Raw genomic sequence first — 24,830 nt, 5'->3', positions numbered from 1 at the left:
AGCTGCTTGCTGCAGCTGGAAACTAAGCTGCTGAGCGTGGTAAGACTGAACTAAAACAGTAAAGTTGAAAAGATATTAAGATGCCCAATAGATAATGATAATTCATTATTAATGATAATACGTTTTTCAGATTACACATTGTCATTTCATACATTGACCCTAGAGGGTTAATATAAGAATGTTAAGCAGCTTTGGAGCACCCCAGTAGCCGAATGGTTGCTGCGCATGCTACATAATTGCAACGTCCCTGGTTTGATTCCAGCCAGGGAACTTTGTTGCATGTCCTTGTTTCCTGTCTACGTATTACCCACTAATGACTGTCAAATAAAGGCAAAAATTAAAAAAAAAAGAATATTAAGCAGCTTTAATTTTTTTGGCCTCACAGACTGTGCATCTTCATCAAACCATATAGACTCATCAACAATTCCAAACTCAATTCCAATATATTCTTATGATCTCCACCTTAATGACATATCACTTTTATTCATTTTTTGGTAAAATGTGTTTTATTAGAGATACACAGACAAACTTGACTCCTTCTCTTTGACAGATGGACGCACATGAAAACATCTTGTTGGGCACCCTGGACATCAAGAATGACATGGGAGTTTCAGAGCTGGCTTTGGGTCTGAACGACCCACGGAATACCATGCTGACATACGACAGCTCTACTCTGCAGTACCGCAAAGCGGGGCTGGCCAGGCACAACTTTGGCCGAAACACACTGGAGCGCCACATGACTCAAAAGAGGAGCCGACTACGGAGGCGAGCCTCACAGCTAAAGATCACCATCCCAGACTTGACTGATGTAAACTCTATTGACAAATGGTCAAGGATGATCTTCCCAACTGTCTTTTCCTTTTTCAACATTGTTTACTGGCTTTACTACGTCAATTAAAAGAAAAAAAAAGGGACATCAGTGAAGGCAAGAACAAACAGCAAAATATGTTGCTCATTTCTTGTTTGTATCTGGTTTGTTTCATTTTTTGTGATCTTGTAACACTGGACTTAATTACTATATTCAGGACTGGATCCATCATATCTTGGAATACCACATTTGCTGGCTAACACATGAAAACCTTATAGAAGAGAGATTACAAACATATAAGGTGCCTGTTTCGAAGTCATTGTTTAGAATTTTACACATTTTGTGAATTGTGTTTCTTTGCATATTTTTAATGTTTTTATTATGTTAGATTTACAGTATATATAATTCATTGCCAAATGAATATCAATTATATACAAGTTGACATATTGGTTTTAAATGTACTTTCACTGAGACTGCTTACAAGTGCTGAAGGAAGCCTCAGGTCAACTGGGTTTTCTAAGATAAATTATGTCAAGGAAACAAAATCTCTTGCTAACAGAATTAATTTCATACTTATATTATAAGGGCCTGCAGTTCACATTTTACAATATCATGTAATGTGAAAGAAATTTCAGATTCAACCTTTTTCTACCTTAAAATATTGGGAGACACTTTATAATTTATTTCTAAGCATTTTTCAGTTCATAAACTATATAATAAGGTGGCATTAAATATTACCAACTAAGACCATTCCAAAACTTCCAGATTTTAATTCAGAGTGTTCTCAAGAAGCTGATTGAAGGTAAAAAATGAGTTAATGTAAAGAAGCATAAAGATAAGATATATATGTGAATTTTCATAATTTTGTTTTATCCACTGTGTCAAACTGATGAAATAGATAAAAGAACAGAGAGAGAGAGAGTGAGAGAGAGAAATATGTCAGGAGAAAATATCAGATATTTGTCTTTAGCCAAATTGGCTTCAGTTACTCAAGTATTATCATTATTGTTATTTTTGAATTTTACCCCAAGGCACATGTGCACAATATGTCTTTGGGGATGACTGTATCTGAAGAAACTAGTTTAGTTCTTAAGCAACTATATGTAAATATCACCTGTATAGCATTTATTGTAGAGGTAATATGACCTACAAAATTCCCTTTTCAGCTCTCTGTTCACAACTGCTATAAGGGCACTTTATTATCCATGGCGATTCTTTTGTGGTTTAAGGAAAACATAGATGGCAAAGCTAAAAGGACTCTTTTGGTCCACTGAAAGGCCAGATTGCATAAAAAGCACAAAAACCATAAAATGTTAGCTATTAACACTATAATTTTATTTTATTTAAATTTTTTTAGTGCTGATCATTTTTGTTCTTGTTGCCAATAAGTCTGTATATTGTATTTGCCTCCTAAGTCAGATTTATATAATTATGATAGGTTGAGAACCTTATGCATTGTTTCCAGAATGAAAAATGGGTTGATGACCATAAAGGAAAAGATTAACTTATTACAGATTATTACAGATTATTTACAAATGATGCAGTGCTTTTGGCTGTATGTACGCAAAGTAAATTTTATAAAACATTTTGCACACAAATTCTTAAAAGCCATATTGGCTGAACCGTAGTTCTTCTAATACCTGGTGCTTATGGAGGCTGTATTAAGATGAACTTCATTGATATGACTATGATCACATTTTATGTTCCACCAAGATTAAAATGTAAAAATACAACTGGGGCTGCAGTACACAAGAGTATCATATCCTGCTATACTCCTCCCCATAGATTTGCCACATTGTCCATATGAATGAACTCTGTGTATACAGAGAAGAGGCCATAACACCAAAGTACCAAATCATATATTTAAGAGTGAAATGCAAACTGTCTCTCAGAATTCAAGTCAGAGGAGCCAGTGTGCAAAGTTGATTAGTTTTGCTGTGAGTGACAAAGGCTCTTGTGAAATTCTAAGGTAATTCCAAAAATCACACTGAAATGAGGCCTGGTAAATTGAGCCTTTTACCCCATTTACACCTGGCAATCCATAGCTGGATACATTATTTGGATAAGGAATGCATTTCATGCATATGCATTTTAATGCAAGGGATAAATTCATTGGGATAGGAATGTGATCAGCTTAGCAAGTCCACCTTTGGAGGTGGTCAGGCTCGCATTGTGATCGATCTCAATCTGTGCAGCATGACCACATTCATCGGAAAAGAAAAGTAGCCCAGCAAACTGAAAGGTCAACTACCTCTACCTCTTTGAGATAGCTTAAGCAAGCCCTGCAAACGTAGCTAGCAAGTCTTCTCCTGCATAAATTTGATTTTGAAATGAATGATGTTTGTTCGTGGTATTGCTTTCCTTGATCTGGGATGCACCATTTGTATTGTCAAGTCTGCCAGTCATTGAGATCGAGTCACAAAATGGGCACAATTAAGATAACAAGAACACATTTTAAAACCATACTGGTATAAATGCTAAGACCCATGGATTGAATGTCATTATCCATATGATGTGTCAGGTGTAAATGGGGTCTTTATCTCCTTTGTCTCACATGCTTCTTATGAGTTCACCTAAAACAACAAGGACCTAACTCAAAGGGTTAATTTCTTCTGATCTGTCATTCATTTTGACTGTGGATGTGTGAGTGAAAACATTAGTGGATTAAAACATTAATATTCTAATTGTCTACTTAAAATGTAGCCATGTTTCACTGCATGCTCTGTACAGTAGTAACTCCTGATTTTTGTTTCTCACTCAATTGTTTCATTTCATTGGTGCTTTTTGTGTTTTTAAGTCACCTCATAAATAAGCATACATAAGTATGTAATTACATTTTGGTATTGCAGATATTGATAATGATGGTGATGATGATATTAAAAATATTTACCTTTTTTTTTTTTCCTAAAAAGCATTTATGTAACAGTTATGACTGTTAAAAGAATGACATGCATTTTCAAAAGCACTGCCTGATAACTGACACATAAACTTTGAACAATGTGCACAATTCTAACTTACAACAAGTCAAGTTCAGTTTGAGCCTCAAGTCTTGGACTTTCACCTGGTGTTTACATGTTACTCATCGGAACTAATCATATTCACACTGTGTTGTTCAAGTTATTGAAACCTGCACATAATAACTAAGCTGTTAATTTGTCTGTTTGTTTGTTTGTTTGTTTGGAGGAGGAGGAGGAGGGGGTGATAATTTAGTGATTATGTCAACAAAATTCTTCTTATCATTTTTTGTTTTAATATACCTTTCTCTTAAACTCAAGTGTTTATTTTGTAAGTAAGTTTAAAAAACATTTACACAAAAGGGATCCAGATAGATTCTGAGTTCTATTAGAAAACTGATTATTGGCATTGTAAATTTTGTTTTATATAAATGAGGATGACTTGAAGTCAAATTTGGGATCATGTCCCAGAAAGCATATTTGAATAAGTATGTACAGTATATATCAGAGAAACTATTATTAATCATCAATTGGAACATATTATTCCTGTAAATAAATACATATGAGCTTTCTACAGAAAAGACAAAAATACATTTTCAATATCATTTATACTGTAACATAAAGAGAATGCAAAGGCTGGTGTGAAACAATGTAAATAGTCTCTTTTACAGTGTCACTTGATCACTTTTTTGTTTCCTTTTGCTCTGTTTGTCGAAGCACATTTCTTTGGTTTTGCCAAAATTTAACATGTATTCATGAATGTAGTTGATATTCTTTTGCAGCATGTATGTGCTGTAATGTGTCAGCAAAAGTAACAGTTTCTTGTACCAATGATCAGCTAAATACAGCTTAATGTAAACCACCTTCTCAAACACAAATGTACACACACACAAAGGGCAATGCGATAAAGATGCTGGTAATGCCTCTGTATCAGCCCAAAATTCAACCATCTCAGGTCAGCACAATACACACCACTGACAACACTACAATCACAAACTGCAACTTCAAACCCAGAATTGTACTTATAAGGAAAAAGTACCTTAGTGAGCTTGTTTCAGATGTTTTATCTGTAAGTAGCTGGCTTTCTCTGTTGAGTACAGTTTTATTCCATGATACCGTATACAGTACATAAAGTAATAACAGTATGAAATACTTTTCTAGCATAAGCAGAATCTAAAAACTTAAAATGTCTTAAATCATTAAGGTACTAAGTCCACCTCAGCCATAAACAAGTCTCAACCTACCCAATATAAATATATTTCTTAATCTTCAGAATAATTATTACTATATGTAGTATTACATGGTGTATTTGAGTGTGAGAGTGTGTTGTGGATGTATGTCGGCCAGATAGTAATGTGTTTCCAAAGCACACTGACAACTGGCAAGAAAGGTCTGCTTCATAAGTTCTACACTTTGAATATGTGTTTGTACTTCACAGCGTTTTGTTTCATATATTTTTATACTTCTATACTCCTGTGTAAAAAAAACTGCAAACACTGCTGTTTGGCAAAACCTTGTAAATCCAATTTTGGCAATTTTCACATTTATACTATACAGAATTATTACAGTGTCCTATAGGGGTTGTGAAAACTTAATGACATGTATGCTCATGAAATCCTTTCATAATCCCCTGTATGAAGTTTAAAAATACATGGTCATAAGTGGTTTGAAAATGGCTTTTCTCTTCATTCCTGGAAAGTTAAAGTTTTTGGAAATGCAAAGTTTTCATCAGACGGCAGAGTCTTCTCTGGAGAGCAAGGACAGACTGACATCCTAAAAGCCTAAATGACACATCTTGGTGACAGTGTATGTTTGCACACACTCACAGAAGAAGCCTTAGCCTCCTGCTGCCCTGGACTTCACTCCAAGCAGCATCAATCCTTCTTATCCTCGCAACACCCTCCACCTTGAAAAATCCTTGTATGTGCCACTCACAAGAACATTCCCAGAAACCCAGTGCTGTACCCTTCTCAAAGATAAGCCCTGTAAAAGTCAGTGTCTGTCTTTACTATGAAAAACATATGGAAATGAATACATTGTCAATAAATATTGTATACAGTTCTAAATTTGTGACGTTTTTTTTGCATTTTATTTGAAGAAACTGAGACAAAGGAAAAATGTATTTTTATGATGGATGTGATGTCACACCAAGTTTACCTGTTTATCCAAACTTTTTTGGTTTATGTGAGTATACAGTACAGTTTACAATATATTCAACATTTGTTGTTCACCTAAAAACTAATAGCGTGTCTAGATGTATGCAGACACGTTAACAACTATTATTTCATCATGCTCGAATAGCAGACTTAATTGGGTAAGCTTCAGCTGAGACTTACTAGTTATCCATGTGTTCAACTTGTACAAATACCATAAAACTTAATTCACAACGTAAGTCACAGAGAAATCAATCTTTTGTTCCCCTTTTTCCGTCAAGTCTTTGCCATTTTGGGATTAAGTCCTATCAAACTTCTATCCAGTAAATTGGTTTGTATTTAGCATATGTGACTTTTGTGTACAAGCTGTGCGCTTGTAATTTTGACAGTTAATTAATGAATTAAATTAAATTAATGGTGCAGATCATATTATGAGTTTTTTAAGGCGTTGTTCATTTATGTTATTTGGGAATTCAAAACTGATTAAACACATTTGTTAGATTTTCAAACAACTTTATTCAAAAGCTCAGTAGCTACAAGGTCATTTTTACACTTGCTGGCACTGAGCGGATACATTTTCCAAACCACTACTCATGCATTTGCACTTTACTTTCAAGGCTTCACATCACAAAGATCAGTATTACACATTGTGGCAAATTATGCTTATCTGGAGTTGAAAGATGCTGCCGTAGTAGTTGCCGTGTACAGATATTTGCCATGCTCATCATAAAATATGTGCTACATACGTACATCACTGCCTGGGGAAGCAATTCAAAAGTAGTTTATGGCAAAAACAAATTTTAAAAAAGTACATTTATCACTATCACTCACTCATTCAATGCATCAAGGTTGCTGATCAATTTTTAGTTGTCAGATTTATTTTATAATTGGTAAAGGGGCTGTGACTGTGAAAAGTGACTTATACCAAAGGCTAAATAGTCATTGTCATGGAATTTTCATACATTTTCATAAATATCATATATGAAATACTCCTTAAACTAATCAGACAGAGAGGAGCAGCAGGCTGTCTCCTCTTAGGTCATGCTGCCCTCTCCTTGTGGTCATTGCCATTAGAACCCCGGTGCCAAAGTAAACTATCTTATAGCATGGTTTCTGTGTTGTGACTTAGGGCCAATCTGCTAGGCAGAATCCTCCTCTCTCTCCAGAAGTGTGTTTACTGGGAGTTAAAGTGGATGGATTGAAATCTGTAGTAATACAACATTTGATAACACTGGCTTTTCTTTCTGTGAAAAGGATCATTCTCATGAACTGGAAAGTAAGGAAATTAAATTGTTTTTGTTTGAATCACTGGCTAAAGGACTTCATAGAACTGATAACGATGGAACGTGCAGCCTCAGCCCTGCAGGGGCTTTATAGAGACAATGGCTTAGATGGACCATGGACACTTATGAAAGACTATATAAATAAGAGACTTTTAAGTTAAGTGTTTTTGATTGTTAAGAATAAAACCAGCACAATTAAATAGAAACCTGATCCTTGTAGGTAGAATGGAGTAGTCCTGTTTAAGAAGGATTGGCGATTGTAATGATTTCTTAAACAAGTTTATTATATTTCCTTTGCTTATTATCTGTAACCTCTGGTGTACTGTTTTTGTATTGTGTATGTGTGCTGTGTTGGGTCTGTTTTTGTTTGTTTTGTTTTTGTCCTTCTTCTTTTCTTTCATAATCAAAAATGTAAATAAAAAAAAAATAAAAATAATTAAAGCTGCAAGCAGCATTGGTCGGGACCTCGCACTCTGGCCCATTGGGATCAGATCAATTTGCTTTTTAAAAATGAGGGATATTTCATACAAGTGTGGTGTGCTTTCATTTTGAAAGTTTGATTGAAATGTGTACTGTCAGGTGTGTAGAGACAATAAGTAACTGCAGCTGGACACAGAAAAATACTCATATATTTGAAAGGAGAGTGTGAGCGACCTACAAATCTTGAATCTACATGTTTTTACTATCTTTTACTGTTTTTGAGATATTAGAGTTTGACTTTTAAAGTCTTTTCTTGCTCCTCCTGTGATTTTATAATGAGTGTGTATTGCGGAATGTTTTACAGCACTGAGGGAGTGACATCACCAGGAGCAGTTGGAGAGGAGGATTTTAGAGAAAACTTCTTGTGAAATATCCTCATAAATCCCATGACTTTGGCCAAATCTTACATTAAAAATCATTTCATGGCGAATCCATTGATACAGGTTTGAAAGTGGTCAGACTTTTAGTTTAGACATCAGAAGCCTCTGTTTGACACAAAGTTCATGCCCATACATTGTAAGGTGTAATGTGGCACTGCAACTTTAAAGGCTTTTAAATCCAAACCGTTCAAGTTATTACAAAGATTCTAACAAATTTTTTTCAGCAAATTGTCATAAGTCACTCGTTTGTTCGGGGGCCAAAATTGGGGCAAAGTCTTATTTTGAAAGGCTAATTGCGGACTTCCTGTTGGATTTAGGTCAGGGGTGTCAGCATAGGATTTGTAGGTCTTGATGAGACAAATAATTGAGTTTTGGTTTGATCTCTCTACGACATTCCTACGGGCCATGGCGGCCATTTTAGTTACATAGGTGGCGCTAGAGAGCACATTTTGGCACTTTAGGGGTTAATTTTTACATTTTACCAAATTTTTCACCAGACCTGATGTGTGTGCCAAATTTGGTGGGTTTTTGAGGGGGTCAAATTTAGGGTTTAAGTGGCATAATAATAAAGAAACAAACAAACAAACAAACAAACACACGAAAAACAATAGGGTCCTACTACTGTTCCACTGTTTTACAGTAGTCCTCTGCCTTTTGGGCTCGGTCCCTAAAAAAAAAAAAAGAATCCTCTTCTCTCGACATGGGATGGGCATTGCCAGGATAACTAGGTGCGGCTCAGCTCTCTCCTTCAGACTTGGGGTAGCATTCACCTGGGTGTCCACCCTGTGCACTTACGACTGTATCCCAGTGTCTCCTTGGTCGATCAGGCTGTCAATAAATCTTTTTGCTTCAAGACATCCAAATCTCTTGGTGTTTCTGAATTAGCAAGATCAATATTTCAACAACAAAATAGTTGGGCACCGTTTTAGAATTTTCTTATATATCATATATGAAACACTCCTTAAACCAATCAGACAGAGAGGAGCAGCAGGCTGACTCTTCTTGGGTCAGGCTCACCTCTTCTTGTGGCTGTTGCCATGAGAACCTAAAATGAACTATCTTATAGCAAGGTTTCGGTGTTATGACTTAGCAAGGTCAAGATTTCTACAACATTCAATGTACTTTTAAAGAAATGTACTGTTAAATGTCAAAGGAGCAATGCAGCTTTTAACAAAACATATGTAGTGATTTCAGCTCTGAACATAGGGTCTTGTCAGTTTCATGAAGGTTTTAACCAAGCAAAGATGCCTTTCTTCCTGGTTTGTTAAATGTGTAAGAAAGCAATAATACTGCAGCTGCCTTTTCAAGGTCTCAATATGGAATGGCAAAACAACAATTTGCCTATTTTATCTTACATACACAGCAGGCATTCTAAAAATGCTCATTTGCACAGGTGTACATCAAAGGGTAAAAAATGTGGACAGAGAATATCCATCCAACTTTAAAATGCTCCTGAAAACACATCTAGATGAGTCAGTATCAGTGTTGGTGCTTTGGCACCAACAGTTAGTTGTTAGTGCTAAAGCCTTGAGCTAATGTCACTTGCAACTTGGCTAAGGCTCTTCTCATACAAAATTCTGTAATTCTTTGTGGTATTCTAGTAACTGCACACCATCTAAAAAGTTGTTTTACATTTACGTACCAATACTTCAGGAGCTTCACTTTAACACTTTTTATAGAGGTGTAATGGTAAAGAAAAATTCACAGTTCAGTATGTAGGCCTACCTCAGTCTTGGGGTCACATTTTGGTACAATTTCGGTACAGCAGAAAAAAAAGAAAGGTAGAAAATAACATTTTGGTCCTTTTGAAAAATGTAAACATCCAACAATGGCTCATTGTCTGTAATTGCTACAGAAACTGTTTAGATGTGCTGCACTGGAAAAGGAAAACAATCTTTCTGTTTCTGCAGGAAGTCGGAACATCTGCTGACAGCTGTTTCATGCTGATTTATGGTCTAACTGTGTATAAAATAGTTGAAACTAGCTCCACCTCCAGCAACAGTAACATGCTGCTTACACACTGATGCTTCAGCACTAACCTTCTAAAACCTACATGAAGTGCCTGGACATAGTTTTCAGTGAGTGTAAAGTGTTATACATCATATGATTCAGGGGAGCCTGTCCTTTCTTTTTGGTGCAGTGTAAAGGCTTTCAATTAGGGAATTTTTGTTTTTTCAACATGAACAGTTTTATTTAGGTATTTTGGAGCGCCATGTGAAGTTTGGTGCAAATCTGCCTTTTCCTCAGTGAGTTACAGCCATTTATTTGCATGTTGTCCAGGGTGTTTTCTTAGTAGACAGTGTGAGAATATATAAATTCTGGCGCTGTCTTTATATAAATATATAAATCAGCCTTGATGGTCATAAAGGCACTGTTTAACGTGCCTCAGAAAGCTGATAATCTCACAGTTCAAAAGAAAAACTTGTCGATATCATCCAAAGTTATTTATTGTGTTGTAGAACATGGTCTAGTCAGTGTAGCATTGACGCCACATTCAGTTTCAGATGTCATATATAATAAAATATATGGAAAAATTTAAAGCCATGTTAAAAGTCCATGTAATTGGGAATTGCAACTGCCTTATTTGAGCTGGATTTATTTTCTAGTTTCTCAAGTGGATTATTAAGCTATTTTGACAGTAATTGTTCGGGTCACAGAGTGTATTCTTCATACAACTGCATGCAAGGAACTGTAGCATCTGTGCCTGGATGGTTTGGGATGAATACATTCACTGTTGCACCCCTACTTTTTTATGATCAGGAATATTGTAGCCAAATAAGAAGCTGATCCAAGCCTAAGTGCAGCCTCATTCATTTAAAATTGACTTAAAATCATGGTTAAAAGACAATCATGTGACTATACTCTGTAACTTATTCAAATAACCTAAAGTGTGCTTTGTTTAATGTATATTGTATTGTTGAAAGTATTTTATGTGTACTTATGAAGTGTGCTCTGCTATGTGTACAGTATTGCTGTTCCTGTTTTAATGTATCTATGTGTCTTTTATAGCTGTTATTACACCTGCTCAGGGACTGCAGCTGAAAATTAGCCAAGATGGCTAAACTGGCACATTTACAGAGATGTTTATTAATGTGCAATGTCCCTGTAACTTTAAACTGTATAAATAAATCAATTTAAAGAAAATTTTGAGAACAAAATGCTGTTTAATCAAGTCACCTTATACAGGCCTGTGCATTCATTATAGCAATATACACAGTATATAGTCAGTTGTCTAATACATAATTCTTACATTACTGGTGGTGATAGCTCTAAGGCTGTGCTAATATCAAGACTGAAAAATTCACCAGTATTCCACAGCCAAATAGACTAACCACAAAAAGTTTCTCACTGTGCTAAATGCTAAAACTGTTGGCAAACAAGGCATCCTCCCTCCTAATTATGTGGACATGATTAAAGATTCCCAGTATGACAAATGGGAATGCCGTATCACCATCCACTGTGCCTGTTTTGGCCCCAGAACGTGCCATGTGTGATCACTAGCCTGCCGGTCTTGTGGTGGAAGAGACAGACAGACATGCCCAGAATGTCCCTAGTTCAGATCGTGCAACTGACATTCCTGAGAGCATAGGAAACTGTTAATGAGACAATGTGGTTTATTTCTGGAAGACAGCTGTCACTACTGACTGCCGATATGAAGTAGTGCCACATGATTGCATCCTTATATCTGACGGAATGTCACTTCTAAAGAAATAATGCTGAGATGAATGAGATTCCACAAAACAAAAACTGTGGTGCCCTTGGGCAAGGCACTCAAACAAAAAAGTTGCAGTGGAAGATCTTTGTTCGCAGATACTGTGCCATCTCCAGCTTATAATGTGTGTGTTCAAAATGCATACATAGCACAGTGTAAGCCAGCTTAATCAAAAGAATCTGCATCCCATGGCAACACAGATCTTTTCAAATCTGCATTGCCATTTTTATACGAGCACAGTGTGATGCAAAGATTTGAGACCGAGCCAAGGTGATTTAGAAATAGAGTTCGGGTGGCTCTGGATAGTGCGACATGAGTCATGACACAGAACTGTAGGCAGGCCTGGCATTACAACAAAGACATATGAGTCTGATGCAAAATGCTTCTTTTCATCTGTCACCCACAACACCATTTTTGGTCATCACAGCCTGTGTGTCTGTGTATAACCCACGTTGCTGTTTTTTTATTAGATCATCCAATGTTTCAGATTCCCTTTACAAAGGGAAGCAGTGTTTGTTCAGCCAAGATAACATACCAGCATCATTGTTAAGGGGTGACTCACCTAAGAAAGATACTCATATTTTAAAAGCAGGACTTCATGAGAAATTTCATCTAAATGTATGTGAGTATGTTTTTGCTGATATAAAAAAAACCTGCTTTCCACTCTTCCAAAGGACTTGTGTGAATCATGTTTGATACTACAAGACTTGCTCCAGCAAAACTGTGTCACAACATGACTGATCAATTAGTGCTATACCTTCCACTGCAGCGTCCTCAGCCACAGCTAGCTTCCAAGGACTCCAACAGATACACAGGGAAATCAGTAACAGAACCAGCGGGTTAGTCTGGCAGCAGTACCAATAATGGCAGGTAAACATCCAGAGACAAATTGTTTCCTATGGCCACACATTCTATGTTATTTGAAGCCCCTTTGTTTGAGAAACAAGTCTTCACTTTCAATCTTTTTTTCTTCTTTGCTCCAGCACTATTGTCTTACCTTTTCCACTGAAATCAATGTTTTTGTTTTTGTTTTGTTTTTTTCCTTTAAATTGGAGTGCTAGTTTCAGTGAAGCTAAAGGTCAGTCTATAGGCAACATGAATGAATGGAGAGCATGCACTGATGGAGAGCCAATCTAACATTAAAGCTTCAATGTTCCAATGTCATTCAACAATGACAGAGAATCTGATCTGAAGATATCTCAGCTTGTTGTTGTCAGTATATGTGAAAATTCAGACTGACCAGTTAACAAAAGTGAATATATATCGAAGTTCAACAACGCTGGCATTATCAAATGACTCAGTGTGTCCCCACTAAACTTTATCAATATCACTCAATAGCAGATAACAGAGAGCATTTCCAATGTGCAATTTCATCCCACTCAACAATATAGCAATAGATAGCTGTCTTATCAAATTGACTCAGTGACTGTTTCTCATCTATCTCATTTAATCTCAGTTTAAAATGTGGACCTATTTTACATTGAATTTAGAAATATTTCTGCTGTTAAACTTGAACAGTTTCAGAAAGGATCAATAACTTTGATTTAGTTTGTGTTGAGCCCCTGGATTAAAATACTGTAACTGTCTGTATATTGTACCTGTACCTGAATCCCAGCCTGCACCTCAACCTGCTAGCTTTGGGCCTGTTAGCCTTCACCCCGCACCTTGGACTGCTCCCAAGCAGCCTGTTCTCCAGTCTCTTAGGCTTGGGTTTGTGAGCCGGCTACCTGCCTGTCCTGATTCTGCATTCCCTGAACCCCATGAGACTAAGGTGGAGCAGCTGAGGAGCCACCATGATGTCCAGCAGCCACCCTTTAAAGGGACTCACCATGCCATTTTCACGAGGTACTGTGGAGTCTCCAAAAGGAGGCATGGTCCCCATGGCTTGTGACGTCACTGGCTCTCTCAGCAGCCCAGCACAACAGAGTCTCCACAGAGTCACGCTGCCTAGTGTCACAGAGCCCCAACTGCTGACACCCAGCCTCTTCCTGCAGCTGTCTCCTGATCCTGCTGAGCTGCAGCAATCCCCTGTTCCTACTGAGATATTCACACTAGCAGGCTAGCACTATCATCTGTTTCATTGTGTTTTCTGGGTTTTGGTTTTTTGTTTGCCCTGTGTTTCTTTTCTGTGTTCCTATACTGCTTTTCCCTCCACACCTGCCCTGCATCAGCCTTGTTACCCCTGTTCTGTTCCCAGTGGTTTCACCAGCTATTCAGCTCCTTTCGTGTTCTCCTGTTTCAATCAATCATTCCCCTCACCTGATCTCTCCACCTGCACCTTATGCCCTCGTCAGTTTAGTTTGTATTTAAGTGCTGTTGCTCTGTTCAGTCCTTGTTGGATCATTTGTTCTGTTCAGTTTTATTTTATCTGTATACTTGAACTCCTTTTTTTCTATGGAGTGCTGCCTTTTTTCCTGCCTTTGTTCTGGAGAACATTATATCTATCTATTTTTTATGTTATTTCTTAATCCAGCTACTTGCAGACAACAAAGACCCTGCTGTTAGCAACATTAAACTTCCAATATCCATTATGTTTGTTAAGCATTTTGTGTGCCATGATGTCTACATCTGTAAGGCACCATGTTAGTTTCATGTTGAGCCAGAGAAAGCACTAATAACTGGATTTGATTGGAGTACTATTCATCCATCACAAATAGAGCTCAAGCACAAGCTCGCATAATAACAAAACAAACAAAACAAATTTCATATTACAAAAAGTTCAAGTCATGTGCATAACATATAACATAGCAGATAACAAATAATAGGATGACAAAAGTGACCAATTTAGCATTAAGGTTAATTCTTGAAATTGAAAATAGTTTCTCTGTCTGTCTGTTTCACCATATTTGCAACATGCAAGATGTGACTTGCAACATGAGATCATTTCTACTCAGGTTATGTTTGACAGGTTTAACTAATCAAAAGAAACACCATACTACACCATGAGCATGCCAGATGACTGTAGGGCTATAACTGCAATTTGCAGGTGATGATCATTTATGAAAACCAGGCACTGGCACTATTTTCGATCTGTGTGTAGGCAGTTCTGGCAAATCGCTTTTGTGAAACGTACCCCAAATCATTACTCTGAACAGAGTGCTATAATGATAAAACTTAATTTCTGTTGACTTGGTGGGCAAAGTCTTTGCGCACCAAAGCTATTGAGCTGAGCTGAGCTGTTTTTTCTGTCAGCGATGGAGAACGGGGTTGACAGATTAAAGCTTTACTTTTGTTATTCTGCTTTGTTAATTTATTTTCTCATCTTACGAAACTTCAAGAAACTTCTTTAATTTCTCTGTCTCTGTCTCTCTCTCTGTATTTGTGTGTCCCTAGGTAATTAGGAGGAATATATGTTAATGGGACGCTGCTAGCAGACTAATTAAGATTCTGATTAGAGCAAAGATACTGTCAGCAATGTGAGCGACTGTGTGATTGTGTGCGCTTATATGTGTGTCTTGCTGCTGGCTTGCTTGTCGAGGAAATCACCCCAGCTCCAACATGCGGTGGATGAACAGATTACACAATGTACTGTATCTGTTTATTCACTGGTTAGAAAATGAAACAGATTCTTTGCTAGAATGGTGAATTACCATTTTATAAAAACACAGAGCTTGATTAATTTACTCAGCCAGAGAGTGTGGAGTTGGATTTGTTGAGTAGAAGGTAGTTGTAAACAGGGTGCAAACTCCTGATTTGGGTTTGCAGTAGACCACATGCTGAATTTAAGGCAGGAATACAGTGATCCATCTAATAATGGGCTTATTTGTGTGTGTGTGTGTGGGTGTGCATATGTGTCTTTCTTTCTGTCTGTGCGTGTGTCTGTGTCCCTTTATTGTTTGTGGCTGTGCTGATATCTGTGTGTTCTGCCACTTTGTTGTGTTGCAGGGCATCACTTTGAACCTTGCATGGTACAATGTACAGGCAGGCTATGTTTCTTCCTGCTGGAGGAAAATCAAAGATTTCTCCCTCATGGTGTACATCCACCATAGCAACAGTGTATTGACAAGAGCCAAAAAAAGTCATATTAACAATTCCTTTTGTCTGTCTCTGTCTTGCCTTCTTCCCCTCATTTTCTTTTCATGTGAGTCACACTCCCTTTCTGTCTCCATTTCTTCCCCTCTATTTATTTCTCTTTAACACTCCCTCTTCATCCTCGTCTTCTAGCTTCCTTGTTTCATCACAATTTTCTAATGGAATTTTTTCCCCAGTTTTCTATCTCCAGCATTGCCCACATGCTGTGCCATGTGCATTGCTATGATGAAGGGAGAATCCAGCAGCTGTAGGTTGTAAGAAAGAGTGACACTCATCTGGTGCAGGGAGCTCCTCTGCATAGAGACATGAGTCAAAGTTTCACCCTCTCCCTTTACAAATGACTTACTCATACAGTATGCACATTGTGACTGATGTGAGCATTGATGTGTGCATTGAAGAATGAACTGGAAAGATGAGATTAATTTATGACAGAGAGAGATACTTTGCTTGAAGTCACTTTGATTATACTGAGCTTCATTAACCACCGCAGAAGGAATAAAATACATTCATGTTGGATGTAGCAGGGTGAAATGACACTTTATGATTTGACTCAGTAATATGGACAGACCATTATTTGACGTGAGATGTGAGTGTTTGTTGAAGACTGAACTGTTCTAAATCGATCAAGGGGGTAATCTATAGCTGCTCTGCTTTGACATTTCAAATGGTTACAGTATAGTGTGCATGTTGCAGTGTTTTAAAGTTTTCTGAAAAGGTTAGGGGCAAGTGATAAGAAATTACATTAAAAAGTTATACACTTATGGCCTTAGGTGAAGATTAATAAAAAACTTTATGATGCAATGTAGGCACCATTCAGGGCCATGAGACATTTAGCACAGATTAATGTCATGACCAGCAGGTGCTGTGGCTTTAACCCCATGAATTAAAAGAGGATATTGTGATAAAGCCCCATAATTGTGACAATACTGTGGAGCCCAGCAGGTATCAAGGATGAACTGTTTGCTAAATCTGATCATAAAATATTGTAGTGCCTCCATCCCATCCAAGATGGTGACTGAGACAGAATGTTCTTTGTTTGTGGAAGAGCAAAGGAAGCCATTGAACTCATTCCCTTAGAATCCTTCATGTTTCCCACAATCCTCCAGGTATTTCACATCTGGATGATAATTCTGCCCATGCATCCAATGTCCAGCTAACACTGGTCACTGTGGCCTGTGGCCTATGATCATCGTATCAATAAAAGTGGTGAACACACATTCCTGTCTCTGTGGGGTTTGCAAAGCCGATACCTCATAGAGATGTCGCTGATCAGACAAAAGAACAAAGGAACAAAGACCTCCTCGTGTTTCTTACCTTTACCAGTTGGCCACGGTTTAGAGTAAGATTTAACTTAAGCTTTGTTCAATACTCAAATAATTCCTAGTTTACAACTGGTTGATTTTTAATGCAAGCCACGCAGTTGTTTCTTAATAGTAATAAGCGATCAGTTTCCCCATTATTTTTCTGACATTGACATCTCTTATCTTCCCCCATTGTTACACACATTGGACTCATAGATAAATACCCCTGACCAGCTGACCAGCCAGGACAAACAGGATCACTCCACCACACTGCTGGATCCTCTCAACGCCATTCAGTGAGAAGGATGGACATACACATACATCTGGTCACTTACTAAGATGATCATTACATAAGGCTGACACCTGGGAAGAGGTGGATTTAATGTAAATTAAGTCCTACTGTTCTGATTATTAATTTTTTTCTGATACCCAAATTTTATCTGAATAACCCTGTGATCCCTACAATATCATATTGTGATCAAATGCACAATACAAAATACATTCAGAAATGTTATTTTACTGAATTGGGCCCTTGAATTAGGCTTAGTAAAATTAGGCTAATACTGTTACTAGAGGTTGTTGGAGCAGTGAGCTTTTTATGGTTAGTTACAATGAACCCAATGTTTCAGTCTTTAGTCATGCTCAAAAGAGTGAATTAATTCCTTCAAATTAAAAGCATTTGGTTATGACATTTATTTGTCCTTTGTCCATCATACAGTTGATACAACATGAAAACCTCAAACAGACAGGCATACCTAGACTCCATAGTAAAGTCCATTGACCAAAGATGAAATGCTGTTTCAAAGCCCCAAGGTTTCACATGTAAACGCTTTTTGTTTGTTTGTTTGTTTTAATAATTGAAACATCTCACAGAAGTGGCAAGAAGCTTGAAAGGCATGTTTGATCTATTTAAAAGACAGAGAGTATCAGAAAAGCCTTGGGTGACTGCAGTGACACTAAGACTGATCTTTGCCTTTCATAAATACAATACATGTGTTGGGCCTAAAACCACGAGGTCACACAGAGAAGGCCTACATGTAACCTGTGAGGCCTGACCATGAGGTGCTTTTTCCTTTGTTTCCCCCGAGACAAAGGAATAGCGCCAAAATGCTGCTTAATAATAATTATAATTAATAATAATAATAATAATTATTGCAAATAAACTGTGTTCCTCACAGATCCAACAGTTGGTGCCCAAATTATTGATTAAGGTTAACAATATCTTATTTCCATAATTCATAATTGTCTATGATAATTATGAATTATTGCTAATAACCAAACGCACTACTGCCCGTCCCAACACATGCATGTACGCATGCACATACACTGGAATGTACTGTTTAAAAACAGGCTGGAAGAAGATAAGTACATTATCAGAGGCTGTGGTGGGGGGATGCCATTAGTCATGAGCTGTCAGAGCAAACCTTTTTCCTACCCTTTAAAACACTGCTTTGACAGTTTGGTGAATGAAAAACAACACTTTAATGCAGATCTGCCACAACCACTGTTGTCCTTGTGTGGGATATGCAGAATTACAATGAGTGAAGATAAACCACCTTAAATTTGTTTAGCCTTGGAGGAGAGAACACATTTGCTTTATGCATTGCTCTGGTCCTAGAATAAGCATTAAGAAACAACTCAGTAATTCTAGGCTAAAAGCCAAACAAACACTGATAGTAGTATTGGTAGCATCACTCCCTATATTCCCAGGATTTTTCTCCATAAATGAAGACTGACTGTAAAAACAAAGGTGAAGGAGGTGTGTGGAGGCCAACAATCCTCTACAACTCTGTTTCTCTCTATAGGTTCATATCACACTATGTTCATTAAACCATTCACACCTTCTAGTGGTCCAATTAAATCTGAGGGATTTTATTTAATTCCCTCTTCTAAGTGTACAATGCCCACATATTCCATTTCAATAGGAAATACATCACAGTACTATCTTACAGTTTAGGACTAACATTATCACCCTGCTTGATGCTACCACATTAAGTAATACACCAGCCAACATGGTGTTTACTATTTTTTTTTCCTTAAACCTCTACCTACTCCTGATGATGGTTGTAAAGTAAAACTGAAAGCTTGAAACCTCAATATTGCTGCTGTTCTTTTTGGAGTAACACCACTCTTGATTGGAAAAAAAATCACAAACACATATTCCATACAGGAAATAAGGGCTTGCTGAATGGTTTCATGAATAGGACATTAATATCATGACCACCACAGCTACCAGATCTCAACCCTGTTGAACAACTGTGGTAGATTCTGGACCAATGTTTTAGACATGGCACTCCACCACCACCAAATGATGAAATATCTTTATCCATAATGGTGCAAGAGATTAGAGTTTAGAGACTATGACAAGGAGCATTGAAGCTGTCCTGGAATCTCATGATGGCTCAACACCTCAAGGCATTTTATGTTGTTTTTTTTTCCATTTAATTTGTCACCCATCAATATATCAATTTCAAGTTTAGCTGCACATTATTCAGACACGATTTGGTGAACTTTTGTTGTTTTCATGTGTATAGTACATAGGCATATGTATACATATCTTTTTTTAAATATTTTTACATTTAAAACTCAGATCTTTTATGTCAATGAGGTTTTTATCTTGATGCATTTGTGTTTTATTGCATTTTGTGACCTTATCCTGAAGAAACAATGTTTCATCTCATCTGTATTTTTCATGCTTTAAATGCTGGTGAATTTAAATTTGAACATGTTGTGTTCATGCCATAAAAATAGCACAGAGCACAAATGTGCTTTGCACAACACACATTTGACCTGCATACGCAGGCAGTTCAATAGAAAATCTCTGCAATCCTTGCCACCAACATTGCACTACACTGCTTGATGGTTACTGGCAAAATCGCTATTTCACCTCACAGGAAGACCAAAGTACAAAATGGGTGTAGGTGAAAAAAAACACAGAATAGAAATGTCACTTTGTTTGCACAAAATCAAGCCTTCACAAAAACAGAGCCAAGTCACACGCTGAGCCTATAACCTTCCAGGAAACATTTTCCATGGGGAAGCAAGAAACCTCTTACTGTCTATTCTCTCATCATTATACACCCTCCTCCGACATCAAATGCTCACGTCATACAGACACACACACACATTCATCCAGTTCTCTCTAGTTATCCAACAATGGATTCCTTCTGTTTAATTCCACTCAGGAAACAGGATTGAAGTCATGTTGTCTGTCACCAGGTTGCCGTCACAGCCATTTGAAATCCTCTGCTCATAGCCATGCCTCTCATCTCCTCCTCTTGCTCATTGAAAAAGCTGCTTCACACTTCAGACTAGCAGAAGGATTCTCAATAGATGATGAAAAAAACATTTCGGTAACCCTTCCTTTTACAGTCCCTGAATCGCTAAGTATTTACCCAATAAATACATGGTAAATTATGGTATATAATTGGGTAATTACCACTTGTAATAAGTAGGTATATACAGAGAAACTGCAGCTGAAATACTAAGAAAAAGCTCCTCTGTTACCCATCAACTCAATTAATTACCATGTACTTGTGACCATTTTAGGTTGGTAATACTTGTGTACTTCCTAGGAAAGTAGGCAACCAATTCTTAGAAACACCTCCCCTATTACCCATAAATTCAAGTTACAATTGTAGTTATCCAAGCTTTATGTTGGTAACAGCCCAAGTTTCATTATATACTATCTAGAAATTTAGATATTACTTTCCAATAAATTATTTTTTCTTATATAGTTATTGTTCATGGATACACCCATGTATGAAGGGCTTATTAGATTTACCTTATACTTACCTGGTAGCAACCTCTTCAATCCTCTTCTTTAAAACTGGGTACTTTCCTGCAGAACGTAATTCAGCTGAAACCATGCTGTTAAAGAAAATCTTGTTTGTTTCCATGGTATTACCAGGCTCTTACCATATAATTTGTAATAGATTATTCCCTTTTCCATGCAATTGACACAAACTTGTACCATATATATTCTGCAACATTACTAAGTTAAACATGAAAAAAATTTACTTAGTAAGCAAGTTGTAACTGTACTGTAAAAGGAAGCCTTGTTTGTTTCCATGGTACTACCTTTTTTTTTGGCTTATCATTTGTAATAATTATTCCATTTTCCATGCAGTTAACAGGAACTTGTACCATATATGTTCCACAACATTATTAAGTAAAATATGATAATTTACTCAGTAAGTAAGCAGAAACTGTACTGTAAAAGGAACCCTTGTTTGTTTCTACAATACTATCATGTTTTTGCCATATCCTTTGTAATAATTATTCCGTTGTCCATGCAGTTAACAGGAACTTGTACCATATATGTTCCACAACATTACTGAGTAAAATATGATCATTTACTCAGTAAGTAAGCTGAAACTGTACTCTAAAAGGAAGCATTGTTTGTTTCCATGGTATTACCAGGCTTTTACCATATAACTTGTAATAGATTAGTCCGTTTTCCATGCAATCATTACAAAGTTTTACCTTGTATGTTCTGCATGTTCTTAGTAAGTAAGACATTACAATTTACAGAGTAAGTAAACTCAAACTGTACATTGAAAAAACAATGCTTATTCCTCTGGTATTACGAAGTCCTTACCACACCCTTTCATCAAAATGTTTTTTCTCATGCAATATAAACAAATGTGTATCATATGTTCCATAATGTTACTAACTAAAAAAAAATATTTAATAAGTACACTGAAACAGGAGAACTGTCAAAGAAAGTAATGCTTAATGACATGGTCGTTACATTTTTCCGAAAATAAGTGTGTTTGTAATCATAAAATAAATGTGATAATAAAGTGTAACAATATACACCAACACAACTACTGTGTCAGCTTATAATAAAATACTTACTGTGACTATATAACTGTAACAACTCACAATAATTTATTTAGGCTCTGGTAGCAGTTTACTACTTATATCCAGTTATTTGTATGAATTGTTGGTTTCTGCAGTTATTGTTATTATACTTTGGATGATCACAGAATACCCTTATCCTACTTCCTTACATACCTTATAGACATGAAATTAAAGGAAACTTACACTTCCATTAAAACAAAAATGATAGGCATGAATGCAAAATAAATTGAACCTTGGTATTTTGGACATATACAGTGTGTCCAAATGTATTTTATTGGATGTTTTCATGATAATATGTTGAATGTAGTTGTGCTAGTTTAATTTCTGTAAGTTATTCTGCTTTGTCAGATCCTGTTTAAAGGGATTATAATTTTATGTTATATGAGCGATGTGGGAAATGTATTTCATTTATATGAGCAACGCTTTGCTTTACTGATACAAGATGAAGTTAATTTTCTAGTTAATTTTTATAAAATTAAAATAAAAATCCCAAGAGAATAGGGTTATGAAATTGCGTTTTGAGGAAGTGGATGAGATCTCATTTGGAAGTAGACTGTATGCTGATTTATCTGATTTATTGTGTACTGTATATGCAGATTGTTTTTTTGGGGTTTTTTTTTGTGATGACCCTGGATTTGTAGCTTGGAGTTAACTCTTTGGTGGAATATGATGGCGAGCCAGTCTCAGTGGTGAAACATTCCAAGGGAAACCTGGAAACGGTATGGCTAGCTGCTTCGGATCACATTCTACAGGACTGACAAAACAGATGCCAGATAAGAATTGGTCATCACACACCAATTTATCCATCACACTTTCTTCCTGAGTCAATTGTCAAAACATCCACATGAACATACCTAGTATTTAAGAAGACGTACCATGACACTAGAGGAAAACTGTTCCTGTGGAGGTTGTTACCAGGTAAATATAAGGTAAATCTAATAAATCCTTTATAATTTTACAATAACTATATATGAAAAAGTAATTTATTGGAAAGTACTATCTTAATTTCTAGATAGAACATAATTAAACTTGGGCTGTTACCAACATAAACCTTGGATAACTACAAGTATAATTTGAATTGACGGGTAATAGAGGAGGTGTTTCTAAGAATTGGTTGCCTACTTTCCGAGGAAGTACACAAGTATTACCAAACTAAAATGGTCACAACTACATGGTACTTAATTGAGTTGATGGGTAATAGTGGAGGTTTTTCTTAGTATTTCAGCTGTAGTTTCTCTGTATTTACCTACATATTACCAGTGGTAAATACCCAGTAATATACTATAAGTTACCATATATTTACTGGGTAAATACTTAGTAAGTAGGGCACTGTAAAAGGAATGGTTACCAATGCTTCTTATGGACCTGAATACCAATATGAATTTCAATAAGGGTAATCTGGTCTGTTCTAATGATTCAGACTTCAGTAAAAGCAATGCAACAGGCCATTTCCTACATGATCGATGCTTTTAGATACTCATTTGGAATATCCTCTTATGAATGGATACCAGTGACCAAAGCCAAATGTCTATTTATCAACCAAAAGCCAGAAGAACTACAGAGCAAATAACATACACATGGATACAAACACAAAACATGTTTTATCCAGTTTCCCATTTCCATCACTTCCATAAAACGTTGGACCCCATTTGCTGTCTTGGTCATGCATATTAATCACATGCTCTTTGATGTTAAATATTTATAAACAAACATAAATGTAACAGCATGCTTAGCTTTATATATGTGCTGCCACCCATGGAAGATTGTTCCTCAGTTTATGTAAATAGGTCATTCCTGATGAAGCAAAGAGAGCGAGAGAGGTGCATATAGAGAAAAATAGAGTTAAATGTTCCCTAATGAGTGCATCCACACAAGCAATGGCAATAACAGGATGAAATGTAGTACAGACACACATATTAGTCAGTTTCCCCATGTCCAGATTGTAGCTTTTGTTCATTTTTTGAGACTTGACTTGATTTACAGATGTCAAAACGTAGTTTCTATATGGCATGGACTAATTAGTCTTGAAGCTAAACCTACATTTCCAGGATCAAGGAACCCAGTGAGGCTAATTAAAGGAAGGAAAGTCAATTGAAGTCACAGTTTTTATCTTGAATTTTGAGGCACACAGGATGGAAATTACTGTTTTTTTCCAATGTTCTTAAATTGAATGATAGCTGAAGAACACACACAATTCCCCAGATAATTCCACAGTTTGACTGTCCATAATGAAATAAACACCTGCTTTAACAGTGCAAACATACTAAAATTTTAAAATGAAATGCCCTTCTGTGATCATCATCATGTGATCTTAAAACAACACAACCTTAAAACAAAACGAAATTTTTCCATTTTATTACCTGCAACTTCTAGTATGTTCCCTTCAATGAACCTTATTTATAATTCTGACTGCTCTCTTCTGTAGTGTACATAATTGATGTATATGAGTTGGATGTGTGCGACCCATGTAATAAATAAAAGTAAAGTATAATGTTTGAAATGCCTTGTAATCCAACACGTACTTTGCTTTGTTCAGAATTACATGCTCTGTGAGGTTTCCAATAGAGCTTATGGTCTATAATTACACCAAAACATTTGAATTTCAAGACTCAAGATTTTTAACCAAACATTAAAAAAACTAGTACCACATAAAGTAATACACGTATCAATGCACATTAGGAGGCATTTTAAAACACAAATAATACCCACACACACACACACACACACACACACACACACACACACACTAACACACAGAGAGTGGAAAAGGATGTCCAGATTGTTTCTCACATCATCCCACCATCTGCTAAATTCACCCACACAAACACATACCTTCAGGATCAGTGCACCCACATTTTTTT

General features: G+C 36.6%; 1 protein-coding gene across 1 annotated transcript in view; it reads left to right on the top strand.

Annotated features, from left to right (window-relative positions):
• LOC121910887 (gamma-aminobutyric acid receptor subunit beta-2) overlaps positions 1-3,635 on the top strand; it is a 70,826-nt gene extending 67,191 nt beyond the window's left edge. The window contains exon 9 of the mRNA XM_042432273.1: positions 551-3,635. Coding sequence (XP_042288207.1) covers positions 551-898 — 348 coding nt within the window. The 3' untranslated portion in view covers positions 899-3,635. The remainder of the gene's footprint in view (positions 1-550) is intronic.
• Positions 3,636-24,830: the final 21,195 nt, after the last annotated feature.

This window comes from Thunnus maccoyii, chromosome 13 (assembly GCF_910596095.1).
Source record: "Thunnus maccoyii chromosome 13, fThuMac1.1, whole genome shotgun sequence".
In the NCBI taxonomy this organism is placed as follows: Eukaryota; Metazoa; Chordata; class Actinopteri; order Scombriformes; family Scombridae; genus Thunnus; species Thunnus maccoyii.
This window is presented reverse-complemented; position numbering and strand designations above follow the sequence as displayed.